Source organism: Myxocyprinus asiaticus, chromosome 35, assembly GCF_019703515.2.
Source record: "Myxocyprinus asiaticus isolate MX2 ecotype Aquarium Trade chromosome 35, UBuf_Myxa_2, whole genome shotgun sequence".
NCBI classification, from domain to species: Eukaryota; Metazoa; Chordata; class Actinopteri; order Cypriniformes; family Catostomidae; genus Myxocyprinus; species Myxocyprinus asiaticus.
Window position 1 is genome coordinate 2,825,902 of NC_059378.1, and position 26,599 is coordinate 2,852,500.

The 26,599-nt window shown below is 39.1% G+C and overlaps 1 protein-coding gene across 3 annotated transcripts in view; it reads right to left on the bottom strand.

Annotated features, from left to right (window-relative positions):
• sipa1l2 (signal-induced proliferation-associated 1 like 2) overlaps positions 1-26,599 on the bottom strand; it is a 127,156-nt gene that overhangs the window by 70,462 nt on the left and 30,095 nt on the right. For all 3 annotated transcript variants that reach the window (XM_051672181.1, XM_051672180.1, XM_051672179.1), the window contains exons 2-4: positions 5,159-6,885; positions 4,888-5,015; positions 2,513-2,701 (exon numbers count right to left, since the gene is read on the bottom strand). In XM_051672181.1, the coding sequence (XP_051528141.1) occupies positions 2,513-2,701; positions 4,888-5,015; positions 5,159-6,533 (1,692 nt within the window). In that variant the 5' untranslated portion in view covers positions 6,534-6,885. The remainder of the gene's footprint in view (positions 1-2,512; positions 2,702-4,887; positions 5,016-5,158; positions 6,886-26,599) is intronic.

Here is a 26,599-nt window from a genome sequence, read left to right on the forward strand (position 1 = left end):
TCCCAGGATGTCTGGGAACCCTGTTTCACTTTAACCAATCGTGTAATTGCAAATGTTCCTGGTCATAACGGGATCATACAAGCAGTGTTAATGTCATGCAGTGACACAGAGGAGACACACACTTACTCTATTTCTGTGGAGTGAGAAAATGATGAAACGAAATCTAAAAAAAGGTTTTGCTTCATGAGAAATAAGAGCATTAAAGAGCATTAAAACAACGTGTGAAAGTGAAGAAATTAGGACTGAAATATTTTACTATTACATAATATAATTATATTAAAAATTATATTTTATTTTTTATTAAATAAAATATACGAGTTCCAAAAACAAAAATGTAAATGTAAAAGTATTTAAAATTAGTATTATTTTTCATGTCATTTATAAGTTTTTAAAGCCTTAAAAAAGGAAATCATATAAATTTGTTTTATTATATTTGAAGTTAACTATGTAAAAATGATGACTTTTTTCGGGGGGGGGCGGGGGATTTTCTCCCCTTTTCTCCCAATTTGGAAAGCCCAATTCCCACTTGTGGTGGCATAGTGACTCGCCTCAAACCGGGTGGCGGAGGACGAATCTCAGTTGCCTCCACGTCTGAGACCGTCAATCCGCATATCTTATCACGTGGCTTGTTGAGCGTTACCGCGGAGACAGCGCGTGTGGAGGCTTCACGCCATCCACGCACAACTCACCACACGCCCCACCGAGAGCGAGAACCACATTATAGCAATCATGAGGAGGTTACCCCGTGTGACCCTCCCTAGCAACCGGGCCAATTTGTTTGCTTAGGAGACCTGGCTGGAGTCACTCAGCAAACTCTAGGGGTGGTAGCCAGCGTCTTTACCACTGAGCTACCCAGGCCCCCTAAAAATGACTTAAGATGTATGAAGCACACATGCATCTTAAGAAATATAACAATTTATTTGACAATTAATCGTTACCAAATGTCATAATCGTGGCAGCCCTACACTAGAAATAAACAATATGTGTTAACATGTTTGTAGTGTGATAAAATCACTTACTAAAATTTCAGTGTAAAGTTATATCCAATTTTACTTTGTTACTTCGTTGCCATGAAGACACTACCCTGTAAACCATAAAACCCTAAAACTTTACAGCCCAAATAGTACATACGTTTTAAAAGAAGAATTAATTTAAGTATTTTTATAAAATTATAAGCTTCACATTTCTGCCTTTAAACCCTCCAAAAACTGGCCCCATTGACTTCCACTGTAAGTGTCTCACTGTTGCCTTTTTTAAGAAAAGTAGTGCCGAGTCTAAATAAATGTTTGTGGTAATCAACATTATGCCACAAATGCTGTCGATTAAGCTTAACTTGTATTGAACCCAGAATATTCCAGTATCTCTTGAGGCCAAGTCCACATTATTATGTTTTCGTCTGAAAACCCATTGTCTAGCTACGTTTACGTGCCTCATCCGCACTGTAATGACGTTGTCCTCCTACAAAAATGCTCTCTAGTACCAAATACTTTGGAAAACAATGACGTTAGGAAACAGAAAACATGTAAGTGTGGACGTGGACAGATACTAAGCATTGTTAAATGATGACTCAACTAATTGTTCTCGCTTTCAATGTCCTCAGTATGGTTTTCATTTTACTCGATTGATTAGACATGGCAAAATATGGTTTATAATCATTACCAACATTAGTTTTACAACTAACCCCTCTCAATGCATATATTGTACTACAGAATTCCTCTCGAGAATCCCCTCCGGCTGTCGTGTGGCTGCAACATCTATCAAGATTCCATTCAGTCAATTTACCGACAAAACTGCTCATCTCTTTTTTCCACTCTCGCTCTGAGATGTGCAAGTCTGGCTCAGTCAATAAGTAATGAGATCTTTCTTGTTCTAAAAGGCTTCTTTAGTAAAACTCCATCTCGTCCTGACACACCTGCAATTCTAATCCTCAAATGGAAATGTTATAAGGCCGTCAGCACCCGATAGGCGCCTTGCCCAAAGGAACCACTTAACAAGCTCAATCTTGCTGTAGTTATCCAATGAGCAACGGCTTTTTAAGGACGTCACATCATCAGGAGAGGGTTGCACACATCTGTTTCTGTTTTTATCAGTACATATTAAAACTCTAAGTGAATGGGACGTATGAAGGATATAATTGATGGTTTCAGAAACCCCCACTTGATTATGTCTTAGTGATTACAAGCCTTGTGGACATGTAGGGTTCATGCTATGAATCATTCTGGTAAACGAGTGTTTCTTCCCCATCACTTTGTGTTAGCCAAACGGTCTCTTTCTTGCCAAATGGCGGTATGATAAATCTGCAGCATGGCTGTATTGTGGGAAAGACTTATTTATCTTACCCATTTATGCACTTAAAGAATGGTCATATCTTCAATATTGTGGATAATAAAATGGAGAGCTCCAGTTCTAGATGCTGATTGGTCAATAAAGCCCTCCAGTCATGCTAAAATACACAAAATTGTAACATCTATGACCCAAAACATCTGCTCATAGGCACTAGTATGGTACTCACCCCCTGCTGATCTAGTTTCAGCAGCTGTTCTGGGACTTTGGGCGAGCTGGTAGCCAGCCTGAGGCACTGAATGTTGAGCTCCGGAACTACATACTCCAACACCTCTTTAAGAGGGAGGCCACGGGATGTCCCGTGCTTCGCCGTGGAGGGGACGGCGTCCTCCAGGATTGAGCCTCTTAACGTGGTGAGCTGTGGAGGGTGGATAGAGTCAAGAAAGATAGGTTTATACTCATAATAAAGAGGGAAAGAGTTTTAAATGTTGGCTGAAATCATCAAATGTAAGCAACTAATGAAATCAATGTTATGCAGCAATCATATCACTGAACGCATGGATGAACCATTCACTTTGAGTGCCCTGCAACATGCTGAATCCAGCTACACACCCTGCCAAGTTTCACGATGAATAATTGAGCTCAGCTAACTGTGGAGGATGCTGATGTAACGCTTTGGCTTTTAGCAAGTGGGCCATTGTACGCTCAAGCGCAACTTCAGCAAACTATACACCATTCGGAAAACCCCTGGCAAGATCTCATGCCATTTTAAAAGCAGCACTCACTCTGACTGTTGAAACTTCACTGCCGTGGTCAGAATCATGTATTACAGTGAGGTAATTTATATAACAATACATGGAAAATCAATAGTACGCCACAGGCATCATCCATCTTGAGCTGATTTTCAAAACAATCAATGCTATTATTGAGGCAGCTCTGATTTGTATTCAGGAGACAATATAAAAGCGTTGGGAGATGCACTTAAGGGGATGGTAATCAATTATAAATTAATGAGAAGTCCACTTGTTGTCTGATAAAAGCATGCAAATAAACCGCTCTAAGTTTATTTAACATTTTATTGTATTTCTGGAAAACAAATGAGTATGAAACTACAATAAACTGAGATTTGATTGAAAAAATAAACAGTAACTTACGTAGAGTAAATTACATACAATTTTTGTTCTAAGGTTTTTAGTCAATGTCTATTAGCTTTGAATTATCTTTAGTTTACAAATGTTCACTTCTGCATTTATGTTACTTAAATTAACAAAAAAAGGCCTAAAAACATTTGCGTTGAAAATCTGCGCCCCCTAGAGGTAATGGGGTAGAAATATTTACATAAAAATAAAAGTCCTTCACATAGCACCTAAATGGACAAGTCATATATCAAATGAAAGCTCTCATTCTCAGGAATGTGACTGTACAGTTTATTTTGCTGCCCTAATACCACAGTTCAAAATATTTTCAAAAGAATCACAAAGTAAAATATGATTTCTGTAAGTCATCAAATACAAACATCTCTTTTATGCGCCAATCACTGCTGCTGAAAGCCCCACATAGCTAAAAACTTTATATCTGCTTTTACTACAAAATGAGCCATTGTTTTCTTTTCTGTGAGCTTGCTTGGTTGAATAATCTAATGTTATATCTTAGATGTCCAGAACAAAATATGCCATCCAGAAGGAAAAGCATGCAAAACAAATAATCAAAAAATGTTTTCCACAACTGATTAAATAACATTTATATAATCACAAAGGGGAGGATCTCAGCTTTCTAACGACACATAGACTGAGCTTCTAGTCCACTCAGAGGCTGATATATGCAATGAAACATCAAGGGTGGTGCTTGAACTGAAAATTAAACTGAATGTCTATGGACGAGCACATCTGTGAGAGCAAAAATGCGTTAGAGCGCCACCTACATTACAGATCTGTATATTGTGATGGAATGTGATAGAGAACTTTTTTTTCTAGTGCTTTCTGCCATCTAGTGGAATTAAATAAGACTTTTCAAAGTGAGGTAGAGTGAACAGAACCAGAATTACATGTTTACAAAGTTAAAAGACTTCTTTTTTTTATGTTGTATATTCTGTTTATCATAAGATTATAAACTGGAGTCTTTTTATTTTAATTTGGGCGGTTCTCTGAAAAATGAGACCAAATTTTTGTAATTAGTCCACAGTATGTGTGAATGGTGAGCTTTTAAATTTGAACTAAAATGCACCAGAGTTTAAGGGGTTACGCAGATGTACGCATTCAAAGTCTTTCTTTTTTTGGGAAACAAACCAAAAATATTGATGACTCATCTTGCACTAAACTGATTTTTGTCCAATCAAATACTCTCTAGAATGAGAATGTCCCACCCCTTATACCACCTGCAACCGAATAGCAAGAATCAAATCATGGTTCATGGCAGTGACGTAACTAAAGCATTTTGGCTTCAGAATAAATTTCTAACTGTATTTATTTTCATGGGGTCTTTAACTGTGTTAAAAGTAGCACATTAATTTATACCCCTGTACTTCACTGACTCAAGGACTAATGGCTCAGCAGTGTTCTGTAAACTGGTGTGTGTTAGCAGTGGGTTTAATAAAAGTCGTCTTACCTTGCTAGTCCTGAAGATGACTCTATAATTAAACTGTGCTCCCTCCTTCGCCTCCTCCAGCTTCTCTCTCCGGATACTAACTGCCACTGGACCCAAGTTCTCATCAACACCAAAGTAGTTCTGGTGCTCTGATGGGAAAAAAAATAAGAGTAAGAACCCATCCCTACTTTCTTTACATGGTGAGATCATCCATCACTGTGTTGCAATACTGACATAATGATACGTAGTTTAGATTTGGAGTGAAATCAAGGTTTAGATCTTTGAATCCTACCTTTATTGAAGAAGAATTTGTGATAGTAGTATGCGCCCATGTCAATGTGCTCAATGATGTAGCGTTTGAGGCAATCTCGTGGAACAGCATAGTTTTCACGAGAGGCGTAATTCTCACGATGCAATTCCAAGACAGAAACCCCCGCATTCGTGCAGTGAGAACTCAGAGTGGACTCAATGGAGTAAGTTTCGCCTACATTGTTGTAGGGAATACTGTTCGGTTTGTAGGCACCCAGTTTCCTTTCACCTTCCCCACCGATCTCATTCCGGAAATATGGGCAGCTGAGCACCAATCCATTGCTCTTCCCATCCCCTTCGTCAAGATCGGTGCAAGCTTTTTGCCCAAGTTCCTCACAAGTGTCCAAAGGGGACTCGCACAAAGACAATGGCTCAAGACTGTCTAACACACCACCAACAACCTGGAGTTGGGATGCTGCTGAAGCTCCTGTTGTTATATTCTTCCCACAAGCCAGGTTGGCACGATTTGTAACAGCCTCACTAATATTAAAGAGCACACTCTGGACATCATAGTGGGCGAAACATCTCTGGAAACTCAACTGACGACCGTGTCTACTGCAATCATCATGTTCGGTCAGTTGCCGCTGCTCACTCTTCATGGTCTTCAGCCTGCGGAAAATGGACGTCTCACACTTTTCGGATTTTTGCCGCTGCATGAGTGACTTCTCCTTTTCCCGACTGTAAAAGAGTGAACTGTCCACATAGTCCGCATAGTTCGGAATGCAGAGAATGTCCCCACTTGCTATCTGCGCTGCCGTCTGGAGGCTGGGAGAGAGGGTGGTCTTATATTGCCGGAACTCCTGAAAGCCGTGTGGAGGTGGCGCACTAGGTTGCTCTGAGAGTTCTGGCTGTATTCCCTTCAGATTGGAGAAAAACCCTTCATCGGTCAAACCCTGGCGGTTAATGGACGATGTGCTTCCATACTCTCGGTGCAGAGAGGCACCAGTATTGGGGTTGACCGCTGTCTGGTCCATGTCCTCCGCCCCTATATCACTGATTGTGACATCACTATTGCTCCTCTTCTGGAGAGGGTGGTGCACTTTACCAGGTGAATGGCTCAGAATGTCAACAAACCCATATTTTGCCTCCAGAAAGCTGGGGTTTGGAGGAGAACCTGGGCTCTGTTTGACAACATCTTCTGACGATTGACTTGGTAGTCCATTCTGGAAGGTCGTCATCAAGCTGTCGTACCTTGGTGGTGGACCATGGTTGCCATCCTTCCTCTGCGGCCAATCTGACACTCTTGCTCGGACGCCCATTTTGGGCATGGCTGGTGTTCCTTGTGTGTTTGTGCTGGGAGGTCCCATATTCCCATTCAGGGCTTGAAGCTTTTTGGCAAAAAGATCATCGGTCTGCATCCTTCAAGTGAGGCGCTTGGATTCTCAAGCTTCTGTGGCCTCGTCAGCTATCTCTCTTGCCCTAAAGTTTGGGAAATTCATTTCTAAAGCTGAATCACCCTAACCAGAAATTCCAGCTCGGGCATTTTAAGGAATAGCGGGAAAGTGTGCCGGAGAAAGAGAGTGAATAATGACTGACCCACGTCAGTGTGTTCAGACCCATAGGTCTGTAATCCATAGGAGGAGAATAGGTCTCTTTATCTCCGTTTCACTGTCAAGGACAACTGCTCACTCCACGGGAGGGCAAGCAGGAGATACGGTCATTTCACAGGCATGTAGGCTTAACAAAGCCAGGTGGGATCCCTGTGATGCTCTGGAAAGGAGCGAGAAAGAGAAAGAGAGATCATTAGAGAATCCACTGGGGAGGGAGAGATACCAAAGTGACCTTGGAAGAATGCATAGCACTCAAAATCCTCAACTAAACAAAGCATCAGCAAAAACAGCAATTGATTTAATATGGTTTGAACGTCTGTTCAGAAAGGACATTTCTTTTTCACCTGAATGCATGTAATTTCTAGATTATCTATATAATAATGCATTACATTTTTTACCTTTATGCACAAGCTAATTAGAGGTAAATATCTAAAAGCATCAATGACTCACATTGAGGAACTTTACTTTCTCTTATAAACAGATTCATACTACTTCACCCAAAGCATAGAGCCATAATCATAATTAATTTAGTTATATCAAGAGGTGTTAACATAACTTTAAAAAAAAAAAAACATAAGCTAATTCACAAACTAAATTAAAAGTTGACAGCTGGCCATCTTTTTGCATCCCTTTTCGCAAATTGCAAACATTTGCTGAAAACTACACAGGATGCAGTAAGAATGGCCTTAAAATCTTATGATGAAAAATATATATGTTATCCTCTACCTTAACACACAGTTTTCAAATTAAGTGGCAATTGCAGGCCTGTTCTCATGGGGCTAAACTCCATGATATTCAAATTCATTTGTCTTACTGTTTAATGCGTTAGGCTGATAAATCACTCTTGTGCTAAAGGACATTTTTGTTTACTTCAGGGTGATAAACAATTCTGACACAGTATTGGGTCACCATTTGATGTCCAATGTAAAATCAGTTGAAAACCACTGGTTTAGTTAAATGAACCCAATGACTGTTCCTTTCAGTGAAAGAGCTTTCCAATAAACTAAACTGTCATCCAAATATAAAGTACTAGAGAGAGAAAAAGGGCATAAAATTACAGTACTGAGAGCCCTCGCGTCAGGTACACTGATCTGTGTGATTCGCCAACCTAAAAATAATCCTTTGAAAGGCAATCTGATTAAACTGCTGTTTATTAATATTGAGTTTTGGACGTGCAGTCCTGTCTGCCTGTTACATTCATACTGACCCCAATACCACAGGAACCTTTAACCCTCCCTCTGAAATAAACACAGTTTTATCCATCTCCACCAGCTGTGCTTTATGCTGAAGTTCTCACTCTTCAAACTGAAATCTTTAACTCAAGTCTCAAGTCTGACGATTCATCTGTGATTTAAAGTCAACATGAAATCAAAATGGACCCTATTTACTTTAACACACAATAGCCGCGTATCCACTATCGGGCCAAATGAGGGCGTGCTAGTGCGTGCCAGGGCCAGTTGTGTTCCCACTGTCACTTCCGGGGCTTCATCATGCCTCCTCGGGGCATTCTCGGGGCCAGCAGCCAATGGCCTTTGGCCCGCCGATAACCCTTGGGCCAAACAAGGCCAACCGGGGATTGAGGCGGGTTCAATATCAAAGGTGGAGTTTCGCCTAACTTCCCAGGTTGTGTCCCACTCGGTACACCATGGCACTTACAGTCGGTGAGCTGTCAACGCTAACTTATTTTGCTGTTTACATTCGATATAAACTCGATATTCTAGATAACTAGATAATATGATACTTCAGCTAGAGCTTCCCTCTTGCTTGTGAATTGGGTGGGGTTGTGAAGTTTCAATACACCGCCGGGATGAGACTTTTCAGCACGAGAGTGAATCATGCACTGCGTTTACAGTAAGGATGCACTGATCCGCTCCAATACTGAAGCTTTTAAATGGATCAGGTATCGGTCCGACGAGTCCGATCCAAATCCGATACTGTGTGTTAGTCATGTTCGTTACTGTCAAGCTCCAAAAATGACATAAAGAACCATAAAAACACCATTAAAGCAGTTCATATAACTCGTGCATTTTATTCAAAGCCACCTGAAGACGTGCAATAGCTCTGTGAATCACAAAAGACTGTGTTTAATAAGTAAATGTATAGTATGTGCAGCGCCAGCGCATTAGTGAATGGTGCTGCTCTGTTGACACAAACTCACGCACAGGCTGGTGATGCACTCGCAGCTATTTTTAGCCTTCACAGCGGTGCACAATATTTGAGCACTACTCAAGAACAGCATCTCAGATGTAGATGCTCGATAGTTTGGTTCACTTATAATATGCATTTAGAATGGCACCGGAGGAGCATTTTACCAGAATTTGAATAAGAAGCTAATTAAACTAGTGAAGTCCAAAAGTTCCTTTGAAGTCCAGATACAAGTTGTAACATAAAAAAAATCAAATAAAAAAAAAGGAAAAATAAAGGCAAAAATAAAACACTGGTTTCTCTTCTACTGAAGTCTTGAAGACTGTAATTACTGTTAATTTTGCTGCTACATTATCCAGTATACTAGTTAACAATAAAGTTATACATTTATATTGAAATAATGTGTAGTTAGAGGTTTGTGTTTCTTTACATATTACAGAGTACTCCCAATTAGTTCCACACAATAATGTAAAAATATTCTAAACTGATTATGCAAAAAAACAACACTGGTATCGGGATCGGTATCGGCCGATACTGAGATTTCCGATATCGGAATCGGAAGAGAAGATGTGGTATCGGTGCATCACTAGTTTACAGATGCTTGTACTATATTAAACTGAATATAATGCTGAATATAATGTATAATAATGCTAACGGTCCAGATATTTGATAGTCCTGATGTAATGTCTGATTTCACCAGTAAATTTACACTATGGCAAAACATTATTTTACTGGATAAGCATACACTACCATAATTTTTTTTTTTTTTAAAAGAATACTTTAGAAACATGTAACCAGTGATAATAATATAATAAATAATAATTTAAAGCACTTAAAATGTGTCAGTGATCAGTGACAGTACAAGCATATGTATCTAACCTGTATTTTTCAGTTGAGCAGAATTATTAATATTTCTATTCTGGTGTCTCCATTGCCTTATGCTGTGGTGATGTTTTTTTGTCACTCCATCCCTGATGGATCATTTTACTCTTAAATGAACAAGTAAAGGAAAGGAACAATTTTGTATATTTCCTGAAAGTAATAACAATGATAAAACATTCAACTTAACTTTTCATGATTCAGGCTTTGTTCAAAGTTTTGTGAGAGCACTGAATTGTGGATTCAGTACAGTAAATCAAACCAAATCCTTACACCTTTTATCATTTCTGTAAATAAATAAATAATAAATAAATAATAATAATAATAATAATATATATATATATATATATATATATATATATATATATATATATATATATATATATATATATATAAAATAATTTTTTATAAAATACAGGAAATAAAATGTAGTTATTTATCCGATTAATCGAAGAAATAATCGAAGATTAATTGATTATAAAAATAATCGTTAGTTGCAGCCCTAGAATGAACACATGGGCTTGACAGGCTAAACTTAGAATCTGAACACAGGCCTCAGAAAACAGATAAATAATATGTGCACAAATGACAAGCTCTTTCATTATTACAGAACACTGTTAAATAGAACATGAAGGAGAAAGCATCATGTAAGGAGGCTCTCTTCTCTAAAAACAAGACATGGCCTTGATATCACGACAAATGAAATAGCGAATCTCACAAAAACGGTCAAGAACGGAATAGTGGGCCTGTGCCGAATGTACAGATCATATTTCAAAAATTAGAACTTAAATACTGCATAAAAAAATATTGCAACATTATTTTCAAGACAATTAAGCTCAACTCAAATTTCAGTAGCAAAAAGGTAAAGTGCTAAATTACTGTAATGTGGAATCATGGTAGTAGATGCTGTACAGATTTTCATTTATGCAGTTTTTAATAAAAACAAAGTGTAAAATAAAGAGAGTTTGGCAGAGAAATTTGCTTAATGATCATTAAAATAATGTCACATTAATAGTCCTCAAAATAAGCTTTATTTTCAATATGCAAAATATTATTATTATTATTATTTCTCTTTGTGAGATTTACCTGAAAAGAAAAATGTTTAGAAGCTGGCAATATCTTTGAATTTTGAATTCTTCACTGAATTTTTTTAAATAATTACATATATATATATATATATATATATATATATATATATATATATATATATATATATATATATATTGTGGTGAAGTGAATAAAGCAGAAAAGATTAAGTTCTACATTGAATAAGTAAGTTTAAGCGTGAACTTGAAAATATTACGTAAATTCTACATTTGTACTCCATGAATGCTCTAGCTTACAAGTAAATATTATTTATGATTGTTTGTTATCTTAATGCATCATCACGAATCAATCCTTAAGTAGAAATCCTTGACATATATATATATATATTCACTAATTTAAGTAAATTTCACTGGTAAATGAAATAAGTACATTTTATATAACTTTTCGAAGCTGGTGTTCCCAGCATGCACCGGGCTTGAATAATTAATGAGAATAATTAATGAGCTTGCACAGTTTCATTGTTTGTAAGTTTATTTACACCGTTTTTATTGCAACATTTTTTCTGTTATATTTGGTAACTTCTTGTCTTGTAAAGAAGTTACCAAATTACATTTCTACTCAGAATTGTCATATCAAAAATTTGTTCTTGATTGTTAATGTCATAGTGTTTTGAGCACCAAGTGTTGAGTTCTGTGTTAAGAAAAAATTAAAATATATAAAATATTTATTTAAATTTTACTTAGTTTAAGTACCACGTACATCTGATATGTAGGTACAAATTATAGTATTTACTGAAATGTTTAAGTTAAAATTGCTCACTCTAATCAATATTATGTCATAAAGGAGATTTTACTTAATTTTATATAATTGTTCAGTCACTTGTCATCTCTAGACTTGACTACTGTAACACTCTCATTGCAGGCCTCCCTGCATGTGCAATTAGACCTCTGTAAATGATCCAGAATGCAGCAGCACGTCTGGTCTTTAATGAACCAAAGAGAGCACACGTTACACCACTCGTCTCTCTTCACTGGCTGCCGGTTGATGCAGGTATCAAATTCAAGGCTCTGATGCTGGCATACAGAAGTTACTGGGTCTGCTCCAGCATACCTAAAATCATTTCTGCAGAGCTACGCGCCCACTAGAAGCCTGCGGTCGGCTAAGGAACGTCGCCTTGTTGTACCAACACAAAGAGGCACCAAAACACTTTCCCGGACTTTCCGCTTCATCGTACCACGTTGGTGGAATGACCTTCCCAACTCCATCCGTGAAGCTGACTCATTTTCTGTCTTCAAAAAATGGCTAAAAACACATCTTTTCCATGAGCACTTAACCAGTCACTAAAAAAAACAAATTCTTGTTGCACTTTAATCTGTCCTGAAGACTCCTATTCTGATGCTAGTGAAACTTTGTAATACGGCACTTTTCGTACCACTGTCTCCTTAAGATGATTCGCTTATAATGTACTTTTGTAAGTCACTTTGGATAAAAGCATCTGCCAAACGAATAAATGTAAATGTACTTAGAAAAACTTTGTGCAAAAACTTGCTAAATAAAAATGAAGTAAATCTTACAAGCCATTTTTTTTTCAGTGTACTACATGGAAAACACAATCTAATAGCTCACAGCTGTATTCAGTACCACACAAGTCTTATCTGACATTTTAGTCATTCAAAGAATACCAAATGCAATGCACATGAACTACTGACTCATTTCTGTGCATCTACATGTGTTTTAAAGAAAGATTCATGTCTCAGATGGAGGTCTGTTTACCACAAGCTGGTCAAGTGTACAAAATCCAAGATGTACAACATCATTGTGATCCCTGTGATTAAACAAACATCTGTTTTGGAACCAGTTTGCTTTAAATAATAAATGTAAACATGGATTACAATAGCGTAAGTTTTGGAAGATAAAGAAACCCCATGGCTGCTGAAGGCTCATCCAGCACTAGCGAGGGCTTGAGAGGACAACAAACTGCACATTTGAAAGCCTCCCTCCCACAATCCCCCGCTAGACTCCAAAGCTAGGCAAATGGCCAATCCCGTCCCCTCTGACGCCCTCCGTCCAGCTGCAGTTCCTGTACAGGCCTTTAATTACCATTATGAGCCAGTCCCCTGCATTCAGCCTCTTGCTTACATGCACCGTGCCAACCGAACAACACAGCTCATTAGGCCTGCCGCGATTATTAAATAACCGTCTGATCCGCGGTTATCTGAGACAACCGCGATTATTGGGCATTCTAATTCCAATCGCATTTTAATGCCCAAATAAGGGGATTTTAAGTGAATATACTGTATAAATTCCATCAACGGCACGCCTGTATGTCATTCAGTTGAACTCAGAGTCCGAGTGTCACTGAGCCGCACCGCCGATCTCAACCAGCTCCTGTCCTGAAGAGCGCATGAAGAGCTTCTCAAGCGCTCCGAATCAGAAACACAAGCGGGAGTTTGGCGTGAAAACATAAATGAAAAAGTATTAGCTGTGATAGTGAACGCAAAGTGCTCCGGTTTCACTTTAAATGATCGTATAATGGCAAATGTTCCTGGTTCATACACGCTGTGTTAATGACACGCAGCGACACAGAGGAGACGTACGCATACTTTATTTTTGTGGAGTGATGAAATGATAAAACGAAATCACAAAGGTTTTGCTTCGAGAAACAAGGGCTCATGGGTTTAATCAAAGAGCATTAAATAATGTAAAATATATTAGTACAAAAAACAACAGTGTAAATATAAAACTGACCAAAACTAAAGTTGACGAAAAAGAGAGACATATTTTAAGTATTTAGAAATATTTTTTTTATATTTAAAACATTATATTTCATGTAGTTCATACGTTTTTAAAGCTTTAAAAGGAAATCACATATCCCTATATTATTGTTTGAGTTTTATGTTTCAAGTTAAATGTGTAAAAATGACATCTTGGGGGCCTGGGTAGCTCAGCGAGTATTGATGCTGACTACCACCCCTGAAGTCACGAGTTTCAAATCCAGGGCGTGCTGAGTGACTCCAGCCAGGTCTCCTAAGCAACCAAATTGGCCCGGTTGCTAGGGCGGGTAGAGTCACATGGGGTAACCTCCTCGTGGTCTCTATAATGTGGTTCTCGCTCTTGGTGGGGTGCGTGGTGAGTTGTGCGTGAAGCCTCCATACACGCTACGTCTCCGCGGTAACACGCTCAACAAGCCACGTGATAAGATGCGCGGATTGACGGTCTCAGACGCGGAGGCAACTGAGATTCGTCCTCCGCCACCCGGATTGAGCCGAATCACTACACCACCACGAGGACTTAGAGCACATTGGGAATTGGGCATTCCAAATTGGAGAGAAAAGGGGAGAAAAAAATTAAAAATAAAACACACCTTAATAAATATGACAATTACATGACAATTAATCATGAAAGCCCTTAAAGAGACAATTAATCATCATAATCGCAATTATCTGTTTGACAATTAATCGTCAGCCAAATTTCATAATCGTGACAGCCCTTGAGCTCATCATCACCCACCGCAAAGACACACTGACCCAATCTATTTATTCAGCTGGATCTATACGGGGGACTGACCACGCTGGCCTGTCTTATCATCTACATCAGCTACACAACTTAAAAGAAGCCTCTGTCTGCCCAGTGTCTGACAGGGAAGAGGATATAACAGAATATTTGAACAAAAGGTTTTTTTCTTCAGTAGAGTCATGTCATGAATCAAGCTTTCTTTTTTCAAAAACTGATTAAGCACTGTGATTTGTGCATAAGAAGATTATATGAAGGCTCTCGTTTGATGTTTGGCTATAAATCTGCACAATTGTTATTGTTTTTTCTTGGAACTGATTTAGTCAGTAGAACGTTACTTATACTATGTCTCTCTTTACTCGATGATTGACAGGGACAGCTGTCTCAAAGCCATTTTCAGGAAAAGGACTTTGCAATGCAGTGTGAAACAGATCAAAACAATGTTGGAAAGGAGGTCAACGAGTTCACAGAGGAACAACACTGGTAACCCACATACGTTATGTTCCATGGCTAAAAACATGGCATAGTTTCTTTATGCTTCATTTAAATACAGTGGCCTAAAAAAGTACTTTGAATGTCTTCTTAGTGAGAAGACAGCTTACTTACCTTCAAGTAAACAATTATGTAAATTATAAGGAGACAACTTGAGAAAACTGACAAATATGGAAGCCAATGTTAAATAAAATATGTCTGAATAATGTTAGTATCTTAATGGATATGAATATTTTACACTATGTGCTCTCTACTACGTATATGTAATGCTATTTGATTGTTGTGAGTACTTTCTCTTTTGCTCTGCATATTGAATCATTAAGCGAAAGGGGCAGAGTTTTTGTCTGTATAATAATAATAATAATAATAATAATATTAAACAATACAAAAGAAGAAATGATTGTCATTTCATTAGATGCAAAATATGAAGAAAAAAAGAGGGAACTGCAAACAAGTGAAGCCAACTTTACTTTTCTGAGCAATTTTTGCTATTATTACTGATCTACACTGCTTGGCCAAAAAAAAAGTTGCGTACTCTAATATTTTGTTGGACCCCCTTTAGCTCCGATAACAGCGTGCATTTGTCGTGGCATATATTTTTGGCCGAGATCTTGTATTGATGACGGGAGAGTCGAACCACTCCGTAAAGTCTTCTCCAGCACATCCCAAAGACTTTCAATGTGGTTAAGGTCAGGACTCTGTGGTGGCCAATTCATGTGTGAAAATGATTCCTCATGCTCCCTGAAAATAAAAATCCATTGACGGGATAACCTGGTCTTTCAGTACATTCAGGTAGTCAGCTGACTTCATTTTGTTGCTGCATAACATTGTTGAGCCTCGACCTGACCAATTGAAGCAACCCCAGATCATAACACTGCCTCCAGAGGCTTGTACAGTGGGCACTATGCATGATGGGTGCATTATGCACTTCCCTTCTTTCCCTGATGCGCCCATCGCTTTGGAATAGAGTAAATGTGGACTCAGACCACATGACCTTTTTCCATTGCTCCACAGTCCAATCTTTATGCTCCCTAGCAAATTGAAGTTATTTCCAATTAGCCTCACTAACAAGTGGCTTTCTTGTGGCCACACAGCTGTTTAGTCCCAATCCTGTAAGTTCTCATCGCATTGTGCGTGTGGAAATGCTCTTACTTTCACTATTAAACATAGCCGTGAGTTCTACTGTCGATTTTTTACGATGTGACTTTACAGAGCGTTTTAGTGATCGATCACAATTGTTCAGCACAAAGCTGACGGTTCACCACTATCCTTCCAGGTTTTAATAATGCGTTGGACAGTTCTTAACCCAATTCCAGTGATTTCAGCAATCTCCTTGGTTGTTTTGTTTGCTTGATGCAGGCCAATAATTTGCCCCTTCTAAAACACAGTAGCATCTTTTCCACGACCACTGGATACATCTTCCGACATGGTTGTTTAAGAAATGAGAAGCTACACTGCATCAGTTAGATTTAAAATAATTGTTGCCAGCTAAAGCATGTTAATCACTTAATAATCCAATCATAGTCTCTTAAGTATCTGCTTATTTAAATCCAAACAGCAACTTTTTTCTTTTTTTTTTTTTTTTTTGGCCAGGCAGTGTTTGCTATGCTACTGTATTATAACTGGTCACAATTGTTCCAATAACATTTGACAAGAAAAAGTGCCCAAATAAGTCTCAAGCCACGTCCACACCAGTGTTGGGTAAGTTACTTAAAGTACTTTTTTAGTTTTTGGACGGGTGCCAGTTCACAGCGGACGGAGATACTGGCGCAATGCCGAAAATAGAAAACAAGCGATCTATAGAATGTACCGCCACACGTCACAGCTGGTTAGGACAAAAACTCTGATTACTATAGAAAATATACCTTTTATCACATGTTGTTTGCCATCAGGTTAGGACACAGTGTGACTGTTCCAGCCTGTACCCTCCTCTATGTTTCTGTTTAATCTCCTGGTACTCCTATTCAAAAAAATAAGGCTGGGCATAGAAATGCATCAATTCTTCAACTACAAACTCTTCAGAAATTGTTAGTAAATTCTGTTCTCTTGTTTGTGCGCAGCTGTGTTGTGTTCTGTTGTCGCTATCACTGTGGAGGACCTGTTTTTAGATAAACAAAACGAGTTTTCGCTTGAATGCCCCTAAGCCATCCAAAACACTTTGAAACCAGCAGAATTTGACTTCTGAGCTATCGTATTATATCCATTAATGCTGCATGATTGACTGAATTAAGATTCAAATTGCAATATGGCCTTGTGCGAGTACTAAACCTTAAAAGGTGTTTAAAACTCCAAAAACAGTGCAAAAATGTTTTAGAATTACAAAATAACTTTTATCATATAATGTTGTCATATTTAGTCATTTTTTGTATCTTTTTTATCTTGTATTTATCTCATTGCGGCTCGCTTTAAAATTTTGGCCTGTCATGTGTTCAACAGATCCACTGTATAATGGAAAAAATATATTGTTAGAACATTGAAAAAAAGCTTTTGTACCTCTTTGTATATTTTTGAAGTATTCCAAAGAAAAACAGTGATCTGATGTGAAAATAAGGTATGTTTCAGAATATCTGTATCGGCCTATAGTTTTTGTTAAAATCGGTATCGACCAAAAATGTTCATATTGGTGCATCCCTACTTACAATCTTCACTTGCACATGGTTTGTTTTAGATGTTTTTGACAGAAGGATTGAGGAAGTGAGTCCAGGAGTTTCAGTCGGGCAACCAGATAAGCAGGCATCAAGAAAAACTTGTAGGTTTTGAGCCCCAGTGAACACCCTACATGGGCACACCCTGTCATATGCTGTCAGAGTCCACCAGTTGTCTTTTCTACTCCAGTGTGAAGCTCACCTACATTTTTCATTACTGGAAAGCTGTTGTGAGGTCTTGTGTTCTCATTTGCCTTCCCTTGTTAGGAGCGAGAACAGAGTCTCTATGGTGCTTACACATTCCAGTGCTGGAGGCACTATAACAACAGCCAGCAGACAATGTGCCCTAATGCCTTACATGCCTGGAACACTTTGAGATTTATTCCAAGCACGCAGGAAACTTACAAGCCCATTTGACACGGACATCACAGCACGGTCTAAACTCCACTGAAAGACTGACAGACCAACAGCTTGATAAACATTCAATACGGATGGGACAATATCTCAAATTTTGAAAATTCGCAAACCAAAACAAATGACAAACCACAGTCAAAATGAGATATTTCGAAATTTGCTGCATTGTTTTCTGTCCATAAATTAAACAACCCATGAAACATCAAGATCTCTCAGTCTTTTTTCTACACTATTTACAGGGTTCGCACATGGTGCTTAAAGTGCTTGAATTTAGCTTTAAGAAATTTAAAGACTGGAATACCGGGTGATCTCCTTGTTTTGTTGGAAAGTGCTTGAGATTAAAACAGAACATTTCTTCCATGTAATGTGTGTCCATCAAACATTAGATCCACTTTCATTCTGAAGAGAAAACATTATTTGCATTTTGCTCAAACATTTATCTAAAACAAATACACCCTATTCTCTGTCATATTTGTCATTTAAGTGTTGTTATATCGATCAAGATTATATCGAATCGTGAACCTCTTATTGTGCATCAACCCTTATCGTAAAATAACCATATTGTCCCATCCAATTAGACAAGTTAGACATACAGAATGATAAAGACAGACAGACAGACAGACAGGGATATATGGCTTAAATGGTCACAATTATGATATTTGGTTGATGATTAATTGTCATACAAATAATTGCAATTAACAATTTAATTTTCTGTCTGGTCATAATTATGCTGAATAAATGTCATACAACTTGTCATACTTTTTAAAGTGTATGTGTGCTTATTACACCTTAAGAAGTAATTTATTCATATTTAACTCTGACTCATTTAATAAAAAAGGAAAATATGATTTCCTTTAAGGCTTTAAAAACTTGAAGAATGACGTTAAAAATGAATGAATGAATAAATGTATGAATTACATAATGCTTTCAAAGACTTAAAAAATGTCTCATTTTTTGGTCAACTTTACAATTTACACTGTTGTTTCTGGAACCCAGCCAAGCTTAATTTTATTCTTCACTTTCACACATTTAGGCTCTCCGATTAAACGCACAAGCCCTTATTTTGCATAAAGGAAGACCTTTGAAATTACGTGTGTATTTGAAAATAAGTTTTTTTTTTTTTTCATTCTATCATCTTCACAAAAACACCACAAGTGGGCGTCTCCTCTGTGTCACTGTGTGTCATTAACACTGCGTGTATGAACCCGCAATGATGGTTAGATCAAATAATCACAATCAGGTGATTATTTAATAATCGTGACAACGCAAACAGCCAAACAAAATCAAAAGGTCAAGTTTACTAAGAAAAGCTGAATGCTAACTCCGCTGCAAACTACATGGAGAAAACATCAGGGCGTGAATGCTGAGAAAGAAAGGAAAAGGAATGGACCCAATGAGAGATTGGGGAGGAACAATAAACAAACAAAAGGCAGGTCTCACACCCTTACAGGCAAACACACAGGCTGTGTGGGCAGGAGTTGAAAGGTCCCTGTGAAGGCAATACAGTAACTGACCTATACCATATGGGTTAATACAATTTCCAGGTGTTTACCAAACAAACACGGCCTTCCAACAGTGAACAAACAGACAGGAAAAGGAACCGTGAGAAAGTGCCATTGGATTGTGGTTTAAACACAATAAATCACATTTCCTTCTTTTACAAGATGAGACAGCCCAGAAAGGACTATTTCCTAAGTATTTTGTAAAGCGAAATGACCTCTCCTTGGCAGGTTTTACACAGGAATGCAGGCTTGAGTGCCAGAACACGTCAAGCTCTTGTGATTTTCATTGCTGGGACTTAAACAAGGAAGACCCATAATTTCATGCAAAAGCTAACACCTAGACAGCTCTAACCCTCCAAATTGGGAAAAAGGCCAGTAATAAGTCAAACTGCGCGAAAACAAAACCTCTTTTCCACTTGCGCAAACGGCTTCAGTCTCATGTTTGGCCTGTTTCTGACCTGGATAACTTGTATCAGCTGCTAAAATGAGTCAGACGGGCATAAACACAGACAGCCAGTCAGCATCTGCAAAGCTGGCTCACCAACACAACTGTCTGCAATGGAGTTTATGGCATCCAGCCCAATGAGAGATAAAGTCCTGTTTATGACACATACTGTGAACACGGTATTTCATGCACTGACTGACCATGTTATCGATTACAATTGGAATCCCCTTTGTTTAGACAGCCACAACTGGGACAGCTTGGATTTAAAAATGAAGGCCGCACACCTCCTCTCTAAACATACAAATGCGAGTGCAAATGCTTCTAGCTACACAAGCTCGGTTTCATGTGCTGTTGTGCTTCGAATTATGTCAGAGCACAATTTAAAACAAGCGCAAGCATCAAACAGGTTTCCTTAAGACTTCCCCAGTCGGCTTTAGAGCGCAACATTTGGGTTCCATAAGTAAAACTCCCATTAATTTTTTGGGGAAATAATTTGTTACGAAAACGTATAAACCTTTCAAGACAGACCTGTGAGCTCTGAAGGTTGTTATTCGATACTATTAGGTTCCGTTGAAGCCATCAATCTGTGTTATTTCAACTTTTTTACAAAAACGTGTTTAATAGTGGAATACCTGTTGAAGAACTACAATACCCATGACCCTTAAGAACTACCCATTAAGAGAATTGCGGCAAGAGTCTAGCAGCGACCGCCCACTTCCATGACGCACTGCTAATAATGCAATCGAGTTGGTCTCCCTACACTCTCAATCTACTTATATATTTTGCAATAAATGAAAAATATATTGTTTCTATCCTTTAAAAGTAACAAGTTTAAATTAATACCTTTATAATTTTCCACTGTTTTTAACACGATTATGTCATTCGCAATGCTTCATGGGATTGTAGTTCATTAGCCGTGTTTCCACTATCGTGCTAGTGTGTGCCAGGGCCAGTTGCATTCCCACTGTCACTTCTGGGGCTTCATCGTGCCTCCTCGGGGCCTTCTCGGGGCCAACGGTCAATAGACTTTGGCTCTCCGATTACCCTCGGGCCAAACAAGGCCAACTGGGGAGTTGAATCCCGTGCGAATCGGTAATGTCAGTAATTTTCCTGGACTTTTTACACACTGCGCGTTCCTGCGCCGGTAAAAATAACCCCTGGTAATATTAATCCAGTGCGAATTGACCTGTTAACAAAAAGTCTGTAAATCTGCACTTTTCAGAACATAAAAATACATAATGTGAAGGGATTTTCCATATTTTAATTCAAGAGTAATATAAGATTAGAGGCTTGATCATTTCACCAGTTCTGTTGTATTTAGCCAGATATCAATTTCTTCTAATAATCACAGATACAGTATATGCTCATGTTTAATATTTCCTGCATAATCAGCACAGTATATTCGAATAGGTCAGTTACAAGTGACAGCAGTGTGTAAATGCTGTAGACACACCCTTCAGATGTTTTCACTTCCGGAAAAGCCGGTCGCTAAGTAACTCAAAGTGATTATTAAACTGCAAACAGCTACTATTTAATAAAATAAGTATATAGTCTGAAGAAGTGAATTAGCGCTCTGTTTGCGGTAATCTGCAACAAACAGAGTGTGAGTGTGAGCCAAGGAGCTCGTAAGAGCAGCCAGCTTCAACACATCACCAGCTCTACACATACAAGTACATGAGCGTGCCTCTCAGCGTGGTATCCCTACCGCTAACTGAGACTTTCGATGAGCAGCGGGACTAGCTAATGAGAGCCGTTCCATGAAATTCACCAGCTGTTAATTTCGGACCCTGGCTGGGACATCATCCCGCTGTTAGTTGAGAGACCACTCAGGACACCATGGCAGTTACAGTCGGTGAGTTGTCAACGCTAACTTATCTTGCTAGCTAGCTAATATTTTCATACGATATAAACTCGATATTCAAGATAAATAGATAACACGATACCTCAGCTCGAGCTTCCCTCTTGCTTGTGAACTGGGCGGGTGTGTGACGTTAGCACTAGGGCGCCATGTTACGGGCGTGTTTTAGGGCAACGCTACGGGGCTATTGGCCCGATGTTAGGAACGCAGATCGATTTTGGTCCCGCAGCTCAAGATCTGAGGCTATTGGCCAGGAGAAACCACTGGCCCTCGCACCTCAGACCAGGAGGGGAGTACCGGCAACTGCGGACCCCGCCACTTTAACCAGGACCAAACCCTTTATTCACTCCCCGAACTTCACATACTGCAGCCCCATCGCACCGTGAGGATGCAAGTTCCACTCACATTTATTTTGGACACTTTATTTACCCCCTTTTTTTAACTTTTCTGTTATTACTTAAAATAAACCCCTCTACGAGGTCTGACGCCACACCTACTCGCTCATCCCACCAAACTGTCGAGATGCAAATAGCTAGCTACCTTAATAATAATACATCCAGTTTAATGGTAAAGATATGTGAAGATAACTATTGTTTCCTTGAGTACTCAGGTTTGTGTCCGCTACAGTAGCACACTAACAAACTTTAAGAACAACAGGCTGAACACTTGCAATGCGTGTAAGCATTCACGTCACAACAGACACACACATTCTCTCTTTTACAGGCAACACAACTATTTTGGCTAATGAGCTGTGTTAAGGGTAAGTTATCCTAATTTGAACACATTTAATGTCTTCCATATGACAAATCAACCACAAATGGCACCAATCTTATGCGTAATGGAAGCTTGAATGGGGGCATCTTAAACAAGGCCATGAGGTAAATTAACCCCTGGCTCTCAGTCGTTTAACACCAGAAGTCTTGGCTCTGCCCCAAAAGGGCTTATGCGAACAATGCTCATCTGCTAGCTGCTAAAAAAAGTAGCGTTAAGAGTTTATGCAAGCCTTTTGTACAGACACAAATCCTTCTTTTCATGCACATCAATGAGGGTTTAGGAACGTAATAAAGGACGAGTCGGTCTAGTGCCTCGTTTAATTTAAATTTGAATAATATCTGAAACTCGTTCAGTTCATAGTACAGCTGCAGGGGGGAACAACAACATGCTGAAAGTTTAACATCTGCCGTTCAGGTTTGTACAGATACCTGCTGACAGCACTAAGCGTAAAAACACAAAGAGCTGATGGCAAATTTGGACAGAAATCAATGCAATAACTCTAAATCTATTTTGGCTTCTTTAAGGTCAAAGGGAGCAAACGGGCAGAGGTTCTTTCACAATCCTCACTACATCTAGACCCTGGCGGTGGAAGTACACTGCCTCCTTGTTCATCTCATTCAGCGTTTCATCTATGGGTTTGAACAGCGGCAGACAGCTTTGTGGAAAGAGGCCTGGTTCATTGTCCCCCGAGCTGAACTAATTTCTTCTTGTGCTCAGGCGGTAACCTTCATTCACCGGCAGATTCTGGCAGCATGCTGGACTTGAGCAGCAGGTAGCTTTGGGTGTTTGAGAATCCTGCCTGTCTGAATTGAGGCTGGTCAATCCAGACAGCATGTGGTCCACACCGCAGAGCTCCAGTCGAGTGGGAGAGCTTTTGAGTTTAACAAGCACCATCTGGCATTCAGAGTTCTTCACATCAGCCACACACACACACACACACCACCCTGCTGCATCATCCTCGGTACATCCCTTCAACAGTTCACACACACAGCTGATTAAAAAGACTTGGATTTCTCAGACTTAGTAAAATATGACCTTTCCCAAATGCACAACATGTAGTAGGGTCCAAAAGTCTGAGAGCAAAAAGGAAAATCAAAGTTTTCCGTTTATGAGAAATGTAAAACAAAGAAACTGAAATGAAACAAAATGAATAAGATATACTTATAATTCTGCACTCTTTCTAGGTCACTAATCAAATACTTCAATGGAAACAAGAACTTCCATTGTAGCACACGAGATACTCTTTGGAAGATTATCAAGTCATGCTGGATAACATGAGCATCAGGTTTTGCTCAAACTTGGACACTTCCATGCCGGTCCATGCCAGTCCAACAAAATGTGCACATATAAAAAATACTTAATACGTTAAATTTATTCATGTGATTATATAATCAGCTAATCGTGCAGCAGCAGTACAATGCAAAAAATCATGCAGATCCGGGTCAGGAGCTTCAGTTAATGTTCACATCAACAATCAGAATAGGGGAAAAAAAATTGATCTCAGTGATTTCGACCATGGCATGATTTTGCAGTGGGCTCATCAAAACTGGAAAAACATAGCCTCAGCTTTCTGTTCTTGGCTGACAGTAGTGGAACCCGATGTGGTCTTCTACTGTTGTAACCCATTCGCCTCAAGGTTCGACGTGTTGTGTATTCAACTGTACAGAGTGGTTATCTGAGTTACCGTAGACTTTCTGTCAGATCGAACCAATCTGGCCATTCCCTGTTGACCTCTCTCATCAACAAGGTGTTTCCATCCACAGAACTACAGCTCACTGAATGTTTTTGGCACCATAATGAGTAAATTCAAGAGACTGTTGTGTGTGAAAATCCCAGGAGATCAGCAGTTACAGAAATACTCAAACCAGCCCATCTGGCACCAACAATCATGCCACGGTCCAAATCACTGAGATCCCATTTTTTCCCCATTCTGATGGTTGATGTGAACATTAACTGAAGCTCCTGACCCGTATCTGCATGATTTTATGCACTGCACTGCTGCCACACGATTAGCTGATTAGATAATCGCATGAATAAGTAGGTGTACAGGTGTTCATAATAAAGTGGCCGGTGAGGGTAATTAGCAATGAAAAAAATTTACTTAATTTAAAAAAAAAATAAAATAAAAAAAAAGCAAACAAAAAGCATTTTTAATAGTGGTTTCAGGGGTCATAAAAAAGCGAGATACAGCACAGTGGAAAGGAAAATAAGCCAGGTAATCGGACTACACTGGTTGCTCTGTATGTTTTGCACTGTAGATTCAGTAGCGCAGCAGCGCTACAGCTAAATAGCGCAGGAAAACAGGGAACACTGGAAACAAATGCGAGTTCAAGAACAATTAACATGGGAGAAAGCCGTGAAAAATCACATACAGTTTTGTTATTTACTTTTTTTTTAATTAGTGCCGAACAAGAACCTGTTTTCGGTACCCAGTCCAAGTGAACGTCCCCCCAGACTACTGGACCTGTATGAAAACACACACAAACATGCACCACTGATCTCCCACACTTGACCACATCTCTATTAAATAAAATGCGAAAAAAAAAAAAAAACAAATAGAGCGAAGCTGAGAAAATAGAGTGAAAAACACCTCTGCTGGAGGACAACTGTCCCACTGACAGTTAAAGGCAATTATATTGCAACCGTTCACAAGAACCGAGAGCTCTCAGAAAACCCTGTGGAGAGTGATCCAGCACTTTACAAATGTCAAACACAAAAAAGAGCAACTCGCCAAACAAACCCGCATTCTTTCTACCAGCCGTCATAGATACGAATCAAGAGCACATTGGCGGTCGTGTCAGGACTGATCAGCTCAGCCACTGGGTTTGGAACGGTTGTCCTCCGCCACATCCTCACCACAGAAAAACAGCAAACAGCTGTAAATCCATCCGTGTCTGCAGAAAAGTCCCGAAGGTCTTGGATTTACAAACCAACATTTAGCACCCTGCCAACTGTGGGCTGACAACACCTGGAAACCACACCCAAAGATTTACTTAAGAAAACAAACCGAGAATCCAATGTTTGCTCTACCTGAGCAGATCAATATGTCCTCTATAGGCCTCAAACCTCACTGATATGGATATCTAATTATGGTTACTGATTAAGAAAAGAAGTATGTGGAGAACGCACAGTTAACATAAAGAGAAATCCAAGGAGGAAAATAAAACACTTGATTTAACGAAAGCAAAACCCCCACATCTCTCCAGACCTCTCACCCCCCTGAACAAAAGCCCCCAATGACTGGTGCCGCTGCCTCATTTAGCATTTCTAAAGAAAGGGGGCTGAACCACGAAACTCCTGTTATCAGACCACCAGTAGGTAAAACCTTTTCCCCCCTTTTCTTGAACTCCACCCACCCCCCAAAACCGATTCAGTCCACTTGCATTGATACGGAGACCCTGAAAGAGCACAGCTGAGATATTTCCACACACTTCACTCCTAATTCAGCTACCTCATTTCAGTTTTTGGGGTTATGGGGAGGCTGAAAGAGAGAGGGACGGATAGAGAGGACAGAACCATATGCTGTAGCGCTGTCAACTCAAACTTTCTGTGGTGGAGGTGGCGAGTGGAGGACAACGACAGTTAAACGAGCCCTGACGGAAGACGACAGAATTTCAACTCAAATTATCTTCTCATATACACTTAATTTATCCAACGTGTCACATTTATTAATATATATATCTGTATTATATACAGGTGTAAATTGGGTTTTTCGAGGTGCTAGAATACCGTGCCAAGGTGCCGGACAGTTACGCCCCAATTTAACCCCTGAATATATATATATATATCTATATCTATATATATATATATATATATATATATATATATATATATATATATATATGTATATAATATGAAAAAAGGTGGTGCTTATTTTGCCGATAATGACGGGATGACTGTACATTCTCCTGCTTATTACATAGTTACTTACAACAACAAAAAATGACATGAAATATTGATTTGAGTCTAAATTATTTTATGATGTAAGAAAACCGCGCCGTAATACGAGAGACATGAAACCAGCACAGTTACAGTATGTAGGAAATAAGCTGCCTTTGACAATGGTCAATTGTGTTCTCAACCAGGGGGTCGGGAACCACTAGGGGGCCTCAGCACACTTCCACAAAATGTATCACGATTAATTGTTTTAATCTATTTAC